The sequence below is a fragment of the Ranitomeya variabilis genome, chromosome 4, assembly GCF_051348905.1.
Source record: "Ranitomeya variabilis isolate aRanVar5 chromosome 4, aRanVar5.hap1, whole genome shotgun sequence".
NCBI lineage: Eukaryota > Metazoa > Chordata > Amphibia > Anura > Dendrobatidae > Ranitomeya > Ranitomeya variabilis.
In genome coordinates, this window is record NC_135235.1 from 390587603 (window position 1) to 390601610 (window position 14008).

Below are 14008 nucleotides of genomic sequence, written 5' to 3' on the forward strand. Positions count from 1 at the left end.
ATCTTGCGGAACGTGACCAAGAATACCTGCAGATTAGACACGATGGGATCATTCCGCTCCATTAGGGGGTTGAACCAAGCTAAAGCCTCTCCCTCCAGATGAGAGGCAAGGAAAGCCACCTTGGCCATGTCTGTCTGAAAATGCTGAGGCAAACAATGAAAATGCAGCAAGCATAAGTTGAGAAATCCTCTGCACAACTTGGGGTCACCATAGTAACGAGGAGGCTTGCAGAGACGAGGACAGGGTCTCATGGTGGGCTCAACCGTCGGATGCTGTACCTTAGTTAACCGGTCATCCACAGAGGTCATGAAGTCCAACAAGCGGGTCTGCGTTTCATGTTGGCGATTGACTTCCAGACGGAGCTCTGCTAGCTGGGTCACGTTGGTGGACTCGGCAGCCTGTAGGGTAGATAAGCGGGTATCCAGAGTTTGCATGAATGCAATTAGCTGATCCTGACTCTGACAAAGCGTAGCCAGCTCTCTCTGGACTGAGTATCGGGTATCAGCGGAGTCCATGGCTTGGGCAAACTGTAACGCCCACAGGGCGTGGGGAAATATAGTGGACTCACTAGACCACTGATGGAGCAGTGGTAGCTGTATACCCGGTACACAAGAGACAGGAGAATGTGCTTCCAAAAAGCAAAGGTATTTATTTAAATGAAAAACAAACAGAAAGAGTTGCCTGAGAGAAGAACCCTCTGGACCACAACACAGAACCATGTAGTGGAGCACCGGGCAAGGTGTACCCCTATACAGGGATTCCTCCGTCACAACACCAGATGGCCAAAATGCCGCAGTACCCGGACCAGAGGGACAACCCGTACAGACCGTAAAAACAAGATGGTGGAACTCAGGCTCAGTCAATGAAGGGGATCCTGGAAGCTCTGTGAAGTTTTTGGAAAGGCTGATCCAGCCGGCAGCCAAATCAGGATGGTTCAGTGAGGAGCAGCTTAGCCTGCCTGGAGTGGAAACCGGAGAGTCCAGGGGGATCCGGAATAGAGAACTGCCAGCGGAGGATACTGAGGAGACAGAGGGATTAGCAACCAAAATTAAAACTATACAGAACAGAGCAGAGCACAGCAGAGTGTGGCCTGAGCAGAAGGCCACAAACAATGGAATGAACACATTGCCCAAGCACCTCCCTTAAGGGGAGGGTGCTTTTTATACACAGAGCATCACAACACAGACAGCGCTAATAGCAAACAGGTGTCCTGCTGTTTCAAGTATGTGCAGGAAGCAGGGCGCGGCTCCTAAGAGCATTTCCAGGAGACCTGCCAAGAGGATGCAGGTTCCTAGCAGAGAAAGAAGCCGCTGATCGTCTGGAGCCACGGACAGGGTGAGTAAGGCTGTGTGATAGGCGCCGGTCTCCCTGCACAGCGGAGACTGGACCTGCAGCTGAGGGCATGACACTAGAATTTTGGGATTCATTACATATTTGTTTATAACTTTTTTTTTTTTTTTTTTAAGTGAAATGATCAAAAAATGCAATTGTGGCTTTTTTATATGTCATTCACTGCAAGTGACAAGTTATTTAAACATATTAATTTTTTTTCCATATGTTTCTTAACATTTTGTATTTACTTTGCAGGTGTTATACACACCTAACATGACAAAGAGACAGAAGATCACACATAATCTCTCTCCTGTCCCTGCTCCTGCAGCCTGCCAGTTTCCTCACAGCCCCTCTCTTGCACTGTACACTGGCTGAAGTGGGGGAGGGCAAGTGATCTCAGACTGCATCACAGCTACAGAAGTCTGTTTTTCGCATACAAATTTTATCCGTGTTTTCACATGTCCAATTTTTTTGCTGACAGAGTGGTCAAAGCAAATGGATGCCATTTAAGTGTTATCTGATAGATAAGAGATGCTTCAGAAACTTTTGGAACAAGCTACATGCTGTAGAGATGGGAAGATTAAAGGAAATCTGCTACCAGGTTTTTGCTATTTTATTTGAAAGTACCATAATGTATGAGCAGAGACCTTGATTCCAGCAATGTGTCACTTACAGAGCTGTGTTTTGCTGTTTCAATACAATAAGTGTTTTATCAGCAAAAGATCACTAGAGGACAAGATGACTTGTGCATCCTAGTCCATCCACATCCCCAGCACGGATTAGCAGCTGTCACTATACAACGTACACAGAAAGATGTAGTGTGTATTAACGGAGCTCTGCTAAATCTGCAGCAGAGGAAAATGTGACTATCTGAACTTTTGAATCTAGTAAACTAATGCTACATCGCTGGAATTGGGGTCTGTCTGATAACCTAGCAAAAACCTTCTGAGATTCCGTTAAAGAAAATATTCCCACCTTGGGGTGCCACAAGTGGCCGTAATCACCACAGGGAATATATTTTTATTTTCTTTGAATTATCTTAAAGCAAATAACTTGTCTTCCTTAGTCACCAGTCCGCTTGTCACCATTTGGATGACAGATTTCCTTCATTTTGTGGCTGTGCTAATATACAATTTTGAAGTGTTATACTGCAGTTCGTAATAATTATCCTCGGTCTCTGAGAAATCACAGGTCACAAACGCTTGGTATGGATTATATAGTTCCAGACTATTTTCTGCATATTTTTCAGGTGAGCGTTTCAAACTGTTTCTTCTGAGCCTTACTGTCATATATAGGCCTAAAGACGTCCATGCTAAAATTAAAAAAAATATTGTTTAATATAATTATTATCATTATTATTTGCAACTACTGCAACCAGAGTTCGGTATTTGCAGCAAAAAAATTGCTGCAAATACTGATGTGTTGACAGGAAAAATACAGCATAAAATACATACGTTTTTTACACATTTTTGATGTTTTGATGTGTTTTTTCCCATTCATTAGTATGGGTGGAATTTGCAGCAAAAAAAAATGAAGGAATTGACATGCTGCAGATGGATTCTGCAAGGATAAAATAAGCAATGTGTGCATGAGACTTCAGGACTCTCATTCACTTTGCTGGTACTGGGAAATCCTTCAGGTTTTGTGGCAAATCTGCACAGAAAAAAAATACGACAAAAACGCACTGTGTGCACAGATCCTATGGTTCAGCATACAGTCATTTTAGTCAAGCCTCGCTAACAAAGGTGGAGGCGCTTCAGTTTGACATGCACTGCAGTTCTACTTTGAGCTACAAAAATAGAACATAAAATCCTCCATGCCAGTTGACCTATTTGGAGAAAACATCGATGTTGTACACCTTTCACCAGTCTCAATTTGTAAACTGAGTTAAATCTATGCCCATGGATGAATAACTCCAATATTTGAGAGCTTTGTCATAAAACAGTTCCTTCGGTGTAACGTCATGACATTTCACGGTGTGATGTTTCGATAATTTTTTACAATTTTTTTTTCCCAAACAACTGGTTTCTTATTTTGAACCAGAAAATTGATTCTACTCAATGTGAGTTCTCAGATGTCTCTCAAGAAGCCACTTCCGGTTAAAACATCTACCACATTCTGAACATAAAAATGGTCTCTCACCGGTATGAGTTATTTGATGTCTCTCAAGATGCTGTTTGGCTATAAAGCGTTTCCCACATTTTAAACATAAAAACGGCTTCTCTCCTGTGTGGCTCTTTTGATGTCCAACAAGAATTGATTTTCTAGAAAAACATTTTCCACATTTCAAACACGTAAATGGTCTTTCTCCTGTGTGAGTTCTTTGGTGTTCGACGAGACTCCATTTCCTGGTGAAACGTTTCTCACATTGCAAGCATGCAAATGGTCTCTCTTTTCTGTGCATTCTCACATGTGTGGAAAAACTAGTGCTGGTTTTATAGGGTCTCCCAAATTCAGAAAATGTAAATATTTGACCCTCACTATGGCTTGAATCTTGGATCGCAATCTGTGATTGGTCACATGAAGGTTCTGAGTGGTGATGTTGGTTGGATGACAAATTTCTGATGTGAAAGACTGAGGGTATATTTGTGGTCATAAAGTTGTCAGAAAAAGTATTGTAAGAGATCTCTTTAAGTTCTGCTTCATAATCTGGAAATAAGGGATGTCCCTCCGAGAGTATGACACAGTCATCTGCAGGAAGAAGAAGCAAGTTTAACATATGTTACGATTGAACAGGTTTCATCACTACATGATAACTGGAAACCACTGGGCAAGATGGATAAGTAAAGGGACACATCAACTTCACAAACTAAAGGCTTGCTTCTTTGGTGTATATGCCAGAATTGTGCCATAATGAATTAGGCACACCTTACTCCAGCGCTGGCCTCATCAACGCTGGCTTACAAAATGCCAGTCTTAATTAATCGGGGCCTTCCTGATTATTTGCTGCCTATTATTTCTCACTTCTTAATAGCTGCTATTGTATTGTGCTAATTATATAAATCACTAGCAAATCCATAAATTGGGCAGTTACCGTAGTAAAATTTTTGGCATCATTGGATAGGAAAGACATAGGTGAACTAAAGCAGATTCAGAGATGAACAGGTGGTTTATATTACCCAGGATGATTATGAAAATGAAGAATGTTCAGAGTAAAGAAGGCCCAGTGGATGACTTAAATACTTAAATATTCAAGATAGCACCACTGGCAAAGCTCAATTTGCTGTAGATAGCCATTACAATTAGCTAGAAGTCAAATGATAAAAGGTGAAGTGAGGTGCACGCCTTTTCGTACTTTCAGGTCACTACCTTACCACCAAAGTATTAATTAAGCAGTATATAGCGAGGAACTCTTTTAGATGTTGCATAATAGTCCAAGGCCCAGATTCATCAAGATTTGCGATGTTCTCACCAGTCTGGATGTAGAAGCGCTTTGAAGCCCCTGATGTATGAAGAGGCGCATGGCTTTAATGAATCAGGAACGACAGAAAAGTGGCTTGCGCATTGGTGCTCTTCTCAACAAATCTTACTCCAGTCAGAAACTTGAGTACAATATCTAGCGTAAGGCACGCCACAGCTCATTATGAATTAGATGAGTTGTGGTATTGCGCCCCTATTCAGCTCCAACTCTATCCCTTTTGGTGAAGCCCAATAAAACTAGTATGAAAATGCCAAAATTTCAACATTTTTGGCATTGTGGCAAACGTTTTCAACTTTTTAAAACAATTTACTCCAGAATTCTGGTGTAATCACTTTGATGAATCAGGGCTCAAGTGTTTCATTTTTATTTGTATTTCTGGTTTGGTAAAGGCCTGTTATGGTGAAACGTTGCACTGTCTACCTAATTTTTGTACCCAGGCTATGTGATTTTATGTATGAAATAAAAGCTACATTGTATACCTATATACTTTCTGGTGCCACAGATATTTTGAACCTTGATGACCTCCTGATCTGCCAGCTACGGTGACCTGTTAGACAGGCAAAGAGCAGGGTCTAAAAGGTGTTCTGTCAGTGTCACATTGACAGCTCCAATGCATTGTAGAACATATGCACTGAAATGCATTAGACCAGTGATCAGACTAATAAAAGCTAAAAACTTATAGAGGGACTAACTAGAATAGTAAAACAAGGCTTACAAAAAATTGTAAAAGTGTATATAAAGAAAACCCTAAAAAAAAAAAAAAAAGGCAATAAATACACATTTATGCAATAACAAAACTAAGCAAAAGAGTACACATTTAGCTTCAACGTGTCCAGAACAACCCAACCTATTCCCAATAATGAGACAGATGGAAACATATAGGCAGTCTGGCCAAAGATCTGATGGTGTCCGTTTTTTTAAGCATACATAAAAGCACGGCGGGCCACAGTTTTGTGAACCTCAGAAAAGAAGGACATCGCTGAACAGAGGCCAGACGGAGTCCACCATAGGAACTGTGCTGCCTCATTATTGTGAATGGATCCCTCAGGGGTTTCATCTGAATCATGTCACTCGGAGATTTAGATGGAAATCCTGATGTAAGTGCTCAGTGTAGAGTGCAGGATAAATATGATGCCAATGTTACGTAAATGTTCAATATAAAAGCTTCAACTCAGTCCACAAAAAAGTCCCCGCTCAAATCTGTCATACGTTTCTTCTGGTACAAGTATTATACGAACGTGTGAAGGGAACCTTACACAGTACACAGCAGGGGCATATTTATAAGATTATCTCAGGACAAGAATACTTTTTTTTTTTTTTTTAAACATCCAATTTTGGAACTTGTGTATTTTTTTTAAATTGTATACATAAAATATGTGGTATCGCCAAGTATATAAAAGTCCTATCAAAATATAACTATAATAAACCCAAAATTCAAAATGCCAACAATTGAGCTTTTTGGTTGCTTCAATTCTTCATAAAATGCTATACAATGTGATAAAAATGTCATATCTATCCCAAAATAGTAACAATAAAAGCGTTGTCTCGCCTTGCAAAAAATAAGCTCTCACACAGCTCTATTGACCAAAAAATGAAAATGTTACGGGTTTCAGAAAATGGTGACACAATCAAGAATTTTTATTTTTTTTTATTTTTTACAAATATCTGATTTTGTTCAGCACTGAAATAATAAAATAAAACTGGACAAGTTTGCATCACTGTAATGGTACTGATGGGGAGAATCTTATTCCCAGGTCAGTTTTATGATACAATGTACACCGTTAAAAGTAATTCCCAAAAACAATGTTTTTTTGTTTTTTTTGTAATTTCACTACACTTGGATTTTTTCCCTGTATTCCAGTACACTATGTGGTAAAATGAATGGAGTCATTCAATAGTACAACTCGTACTGCAAAAAACAAGCCCTCTCATGACTATGGCAACAGAAAATTAATAAAGTTATGGCTCTTGGAAGAAGAGGAAAAATAAAATGAAAAATGCAAATTAGCCATGTCGGGAAGGGGTTAATTATGTTATGCTTTTAATTTACACGATTGGTTGCACTTTTTTGATTGAAGGTTTAGTGAAGGTGATTTGAGAGACTATGCTGGCTGTCATTTTTGTGTTGTAGATGACAACGATACGATGAAGCTCAAAACCCTATAGGCTGAATTCATCATTTGCATTTTTAAAATCACTTTTCTTTTATGTAATATGTTCTGCTAAAATATAGCAAAATTTGGACTAAAATTTCAAGTGTGCATAAAATTACTCAAGGGAGGGAATGAACTACATTTGCTCTAAAAATATGCAACAGTTTAAGAAGTGGAAAATGATAAATCAGCTGAAAACATCTGGAAAACCCAAAAGATTTCCTACAATGGCAAACATAAAATCAAAATGCAAACAGATAAAATACACTTTAAAAAAAGATGTAAATTAAATGTACAATAAGGAACAAATAAAAAACAGGAAACAAAACCACCAAAAACTAGACAAATAAAGGAACAAATGCAATAAGAAATCGGGCCTTTTTGTTCTTGAATACTGAAAATTCTGACTTCTTCAAGAAGCAAAGGTTTTGGTTTTGAGAAACAGAATCAGTTAAAGACACTCTGCCTCTCCCCACATGCCTTTGTAACCTGCACCTCATGTTGTAAGTCCAAATCCCAAGGTATGGAATAACGGACTATTGCACACTCTTTAACTGGTGAGTGCTGCAACTTTTCGCTCTCATTTTGCAAATGTGTGTATATGTATATAACTTTTTTTTTAATTATACGTGTAAATAAAATGATTATTACTCACCTGGGCTGGTTTCTACATGCAATGTTTCATCTTTACACGTCTGGTCTGTCCATAAATACATGTCATTTTCTTTTATAAATTCAGCATTTTTATTATTCATCTCTTCACTCTAATTTACCATATGGAAAAACTGAGTAGTCAGAGAAGACCAGACATTACGTCATTATATACAAGATTACAGTCCTTATTCCAATCTACCTGACAAGCTAGCGAGACATGAAGATTTTCCTCTGGAGTATAGTGAGAAAGATGAGGACTGTGATATCTTGCAGGCATTGTTTTGTTTCTGGACTCATCTAGAAGAGAAGAGGTACAACGACTCAAGTATGGGATTTTGGTCTGTTTGTAAAATAAGGATCATCAATGCCCCCTGCAATTTCAAGAACAGAGTCCCCTAAGATAAGTGATCTACAGATCCAACAATGGGGGAGAAATACTCAAGCTACTTACTGGTAGCGGTGTTTTTCAGGAGCCATGACAGCACAGACGAGAGAGGGGATCCGCCCTTCAGGGACAGGAAACCTACAGACATAAAAGGGCTGTACCTCTCTCCCGCCTCAGTTGGATTACAGAGCATGAGAGGACCACCCCGGTTAGTTAGTACATAAATAATTTACACATTTCACCCGTGACTAAACTTAAAGAAAGATTTCTATATAAACCAGTGATGTCAAGCCATAATAGTATAAAGGGAGGGAATATAAGGGTGCTGTCATGGCTCCTGAAAAACACCCCTACCAGTAAATAGCTTGAGTATTTATTCAGTCGCCATGACAGCACAGACGAGAGATTTACAGAGAAAGAGAATCCTAGGGAGGGACTACTGCTTCCAGCACCCTTCTACCAAACGTGAGATCTGAGGAGCCACCCAGGTCTAGTCTGTAATGATTAAAGAAAGTAGATGGAGATGACCATGTGGCCGCCTTACATATGTCCTCAATCGACACCTCCGATCTTTCTGCCCAGGACGACGCCATGGCTCGAGTAGAATGGGCTCTTATACCTTCCGGAACCTCTAGGCCACCTGCTGAATAAGCCAAAGATATCCCTTCCCTAATCCATCTACCTAAGGCTACGTTCACATTTGCGGTGTGCGCCGCAGCGTCGGGCGCCGCAGCGTCGCTGCATGCATCATGCGCCCCTATATTTAACATGGGGGCGCATGGACATGCGTCGCACTTGCGTTTTGCGCCGCATGCGTCCCTGCGGCGCCCGCGTCTGGGCGCAGAGGACGCAAGTTGCATTTTTGCTGCGTCAAAAATCAATGAAAAAAAGGACGCATGCGGCGCAAAACGCAGCGTTGTGCATGCGTTTTGCTGCGTTTTTGTTTGCGTTGTGCGTTGCGGCGCCGACGCTGCGGCGCACACCGCAAATGTGAACGTAGCCTAAGGTGTTCCTAGACACCCTAAATCCTTTTCTGACTCCCTGAAAAGACACGAATAAAGAACTATCCTTTTTCCAAGGGTCTGTTACCGTAATATATCTAAGCAGACATCTTTTAACATCTAATGAATGAAGTTTGAGTTCTTTCTGATTTGTGGGATTAGGACAAAAGGTGGGGAGATTTATCTCCTGCAGTCTGTGGAATTTTGACGCTACCTTTGGAAGGTACAGAGGATCAGTTTTTAATACTACTCTATCATCTCTAAACTGAATGTATGGAGGTTGTCTAGAGAGGGCTTGTAGGTCACTAACCCTCCTTGCTGATGTGAGGGCGACTAACAGCGCTGTTTTAAAGGACAGAACTTTTATAGGAGCAGAATCAATCGACTCTAATGGGGCTTCAGTCAATGCTGTAAGTACCAAGTTTAAATCCCACGGAGCTATTCTTTTCCTAACCATGTGTCTCGATCTTGCCGCTTCCTTGATGAATCTAGCGATCCAATAATTGCTAGCTAAATTACGATTGTATAGCGCTCCCAAGGCCGACACATGGACCCTAAGGGTGCTTGTAGCAAGACCCATTTCTAGACCTCTCTGCAGGAACTCTAGAATCTTAGTAATACAGATCTTTTGGCCAATCTCTAATCCTGAATTAGCCAAAAATCTTTTCCATATTTTAACCTAAATATTTGTTGTAGAAGGCTTCCTGCTTTTCATTAAGGTATTAACTAGTTCCTGCGAAAAACCTCTCTTTTTTAGTAATGCCCCTTTAAATTCCACGCCGCTAGATGTAAATTGGACACTCGTGGATGGAGGATTGGACCTTGTGAGAGGAGGTCTGGAAGTTCCGGGAGAATCCAAGGCTGAGAAACAGACATCTTCCTCAGCCAAGGAAACCACGGCCTCCTGGGCCAGAAGGGCGCTATCAAAATTATTCGAGCTTTGTCCTCCCGTATCTTCCTCAGAACTAACGGAATCAAGTTCAATGGAGGAAACAAATAGGCTAGATTGAACTGCCATGGGATTAAGAGTGCGTCCACTGTGTACGGGTTTTCTCTGGGGTTTAGGGAGCAAAACCGGTGAGTCTTTTTGTTTTCTTTGCTGGCGAAGAGGTCTATGTCTGGACACCCCCATAGAAGTTTGATCTGATTGAAGACGGTCTGATTGAGAACCCAATCCCCTTGTCTGAGTTTTCTGCGACTTAGATAATCGGCTATGACGTTGTATTTTCCCTTTAAATGAAGAGACGTGAGTGACAGTAGATGAGTCTCTGCTATCTGAAAGATACGACCCGCCACTTCCATTAAAGACCTGGACCGAGTTCCCCCGATGATTAATGTACGCTACTGTTACCTGGTTGTCTGAAAATAGCCTGACGTGTCGGCCCTGTAGGGACATAAGGAAATGACTTAGAGCTCGTTCTACTGGTAATATCCCTTTAAGGTTGGAAGATAAGGTTTGTTCGGAGTGTGACCAACTCCCCTGGACCCACATATCATCCATATGTGCCCCCCAGCCCTTAGGGCTGGCATCTGTCGTCAGTACTCGAGATATACAGTTATATGAAAAAGTTTGGGCACCCCTATTAATCTTAAGCTTATTGTTTTATAAAAATTGTTTTTTTTTGCAACAGCTATTTCAGTTTCATATATCTAATAACTGTTGGACACAGTAATGTTTCTGCCTTGAAATGAGGTTTATTGTACTAACAGAAAATGTGCAATCTGCATTCAAACAAAATTTGACAGGTGCATAAGTATGGGCACCCTTATTTTCTTGTTTTAAATACTCCTACCTACTTTTTACTGACTTACTAAAGCACTTTTTTTGGTTTTGTAACCTCATTGAGCTTTGAACTTCATAGCCAGGTGTATGCAATCATGAGAAAAGCTACTTAAAGTGGCCACTTGCAAGTTGTTCTCCTGTTTGAATCTCCTCTGAAGAGTGGCATCATGGGCTCCTCAAAACAACTGTCAAATGATCTGAAAACAAAGATTATTCAACATAGTTGTTCAGGGGAAGGATACAAAAAGCTGTCTAAGAGATTTAACCTGTCAATTTCCACTGTGAGGAACATAGTAAGGAAATGGAAGAACACAGGTACAGTTCTTGTTAAGGCCAGAAGTGGCAGGCCAAGAAAAACATCAGAAAGGCAGAGAAGAAGAATGGTGAGATCAGTCAAGGACAATCCTCAGACCACCTCCAGAGAGCTGCAGCATCAACTTGCTGCAGATGGTGTCACTGTGCATCGGTCAACTATACAACGCACTTTGCACAAGGAGAAGCTGTATGGGAGAGTGATGAGAAAGAAGCAGTTTCTGCAAGCACGCCACAAACAGAGTCGGCTGAGGTATGCAAAAGCACATTTGGAGAAGCCAATTTATTTTTGGAAGAAGATCCTGTGGACTGATGAAACCAAGATTGAGTGGTTTGGTCATACTAAAAAGGCGTTATTCAAGGCGGCAAAAAAACACAACATTCCAAGAAAAACACTTGCTACCCACAGAACAATTTGGTGGAGGTTCCATCATGCTTTGGGGCTGTGTGGCCAATGCCGGCATCGGGAATCTTGTTAAAGTTGAGGGACGCATGGATTCCTCTCAGTATCAGCAGGTTCTTGACAATAATGTTCATGAATCAGTGACAAAGTTGAAGTTACGCAGGAGATGGATCTTTCAGCAAGACAAAGATCCAAAACACCGCTCCAAATTTACTCAGGCATTCATGCAGAGGAACAATTACACTGTTCTGGAATGGCCATCCCAGTCCCCAGACCTGAATATCATTGAACATCTGTGGGATCATTTGAAGAGGGCTGTCCATGCTCGGCGACCATCAAACTTAACTGAACTGGAATTGTTTTGTAAGGAGGAATGGTCAAAAATACCTTCATCCAGGATCCAGGAACTCATTAAAAGCTACAGGAAGCGACTAGAGGCTGTTATTTTTGCAAAAGGAGGATCTACTAAATATTAATGTCACTTTTCTGGTGAGGTGCCCATACTTATGCACCTGTCAAATTTTGTTTGAATGCAGATTGCACATTTTCTGTTAGTACAATAAACCTCATTTCATTTCAAAGCAGAAACATTACTGTGTCCAACAGTTATTAGATATATGAAACTGAAATAGCTGTTACAAAAAAAACAATTTTTATAAAACATTAAGCTTAAGATTAATAGGGGTGCCCAAACTTTTTCATATAACTGTATTATTTGTCCAGGGAACACCTGTATGCAGGTTTGGTATGTGTAACCACCAACGTAGGGATTGTATAGAACATTCAGACAGGGAAAATTTATTATCAAGGTGGCCATGTAACCGACGAGTATTGTACAGAACATCCCACTGTAGGACTCTGGTGTGGTACTGGGCCCAAAGCACCGCTGGGATGCATGACGTGAGTAAGCCTAGTAGCGACATTGCACTTCTTAATGTGACTGATGGATTATTGACTACCTTGAGTGTTTGATGTTGAATTTTTTCTACCTTTGCGTCTGGCAGACGGCATTCTTGTGACCCCGAGTCTAGAATGAGCCCTAGGAATTCCTGTACTCTTAACGGCTGTAAACGTGATTTTTTGAAATTAATAATCAAACCTAAATTCTGCAAGGTTGAGATTACTTTGGCTAATTGGGTTGAGCAGTGTGAATCTGAGTGTCCTACGATCAACAGGTCATCCAGGTATGGTACCACTAGAATATCCTTTTCATGAAGATGTGCCATGACTTCCACCATTATTTTCGTAAACACACGGGTGGCCACAGCAACTCCAAAGGGGAGTGCCCTATATTGAAAGTGTTCTATTATCCCCCCCCAGTGAAACTGCTACCCTTAAGAACTGTTCGTGGTCTATATGTATGGGAATATGATAATAGGCATCTTTCAAGTCTAAGACGACCATGAAACACTTGTCAAATAACAGTTTTATTGCTGTTTTCACAGACTCCATTTTGAATTATTGAACCAGTAAGAATGTATTCAAGCCCTTAAGGTTGATAATAGTACGAAAAGAATTGTCTGGCTTCTTAATCAAGAAGAGGGGGGAATAAAACCCCTTACCTCTTTGTGCTTCTGGAACTTTTACCAATACACCTTTGCGTTGGAGCTCCTGCACCTCAGATTCTAATGCCAGCTGTTCTGTAGGTGAAGAACGGATAGGCGTTAAAAGAAACTTATTCTGAGGAATTTCATGAAAATCAAATTTTAGTCCTGACCTAATAATGCTTAGGACCCATGGACTATTGGAGATCTTTATCCAAGCCGGATAGAAGGCTAAAGGTACCTTCACACGAAGCGACGCTGCAGCGATAGCGACAACGATGCCGATCGCTGCAGCGTCGCTGTTTGATCGCTGGAGAGCTGTCACACAGACCGCTCTCCAGCGACCAACGATGCCGAGGCCCCCGGGTAACCAGGGTAAACATCGGGTTGCTAAGCGCAGGGCCGCGCTTAGTAACCCGATGTTTACCCTGGTTACCAGCGTAAAAGTAAAAAAAACAAACAGTACATGCTCACCTGCGCGTCCCCCAGTGTCCGCTTCCTGACACTGACTGAGCTCCGGCCCTAACAGCACAGCGGTGACGTCACCGCTGCTTTCACTTTCACTTTAGGGCCGGCGCTCAGTAAGTGTCAGGAAGCAGACGCTGGGGGACGCGCAGGTGAGCATGTACTGTTTGTTTTTTTTACTTTTACGCTGGTAACCAGGGTAAACATCGGGTTACTAAGCGCGGCCCTGCGCTTGGTAACCCGATGTTTACCCTGGTTACCAGAGTAAAACATCGCTGGTATCGTTGCTTTTGCTTTCAAACACAACGATACACAGCGATCGGACGACCAAATAAAGTTCTGGACTTTATTCAGCGACCAGCGACATCACAGCAGGATCCTGATCGCTGCTGCGTGTCAAACGAAACGATATCGCTAGCGAGGACGCTGCAACGTCACGGATCGCTAGCGATGTCGTTTCGTGTGAAGGTACCTTAAGAGCCTGCCTCCCACCTGGTCCGGCAGTCATTGTGGTTTTTTGTTGTCCCGGAAGGAGTTGAACATAAATCCTCTACC

The 14008-nt window shown here is 41.5% G+C and overlaps 1 protein-coding gene across 3 annotated transcripts in view; it reads right to left on the minus strand.

Moving 5' to 3' along the window:
- Positions 1–1217: 1217 nt before the first annotated feature.
- Positions 1218–14008, minus strand: part of LOC143767180 (uncharacterized) — a 48007-nt gene continuing 35216 nt past the window's right edge. The window contains exons 1-5 of one of the 3 annotated variants that reach the window (XM_077255279.1): positions 8012–8751; positions 7760–7857; positions 7562–7670; positions 3475–4023; positions 1218–2644 (exon numbers count right to left, since the gene is read on the minus strand). In XM_077255279.1, coding sequence (XP_077111394.1) covers positions 2439–2644; positions 3475–4023; positions 7562–7670; positions 7760–7857; positions 8012–8138 — 1089 coding nt within the window. In that variant the 5' untranslated portion in view covers positions 8139–8751 and the 3' untranslated portion in view covers positions 1218–2438. Of the gene's footprint in view, positions 4024–7561; positions 7671–7759; positions 7858–8011; positions 8752–14008 lie in introns of those variants that run through there. The other 2 variants (XM_077255277.1, XM_077255278.1) reach the window with 2 other exon arrangements.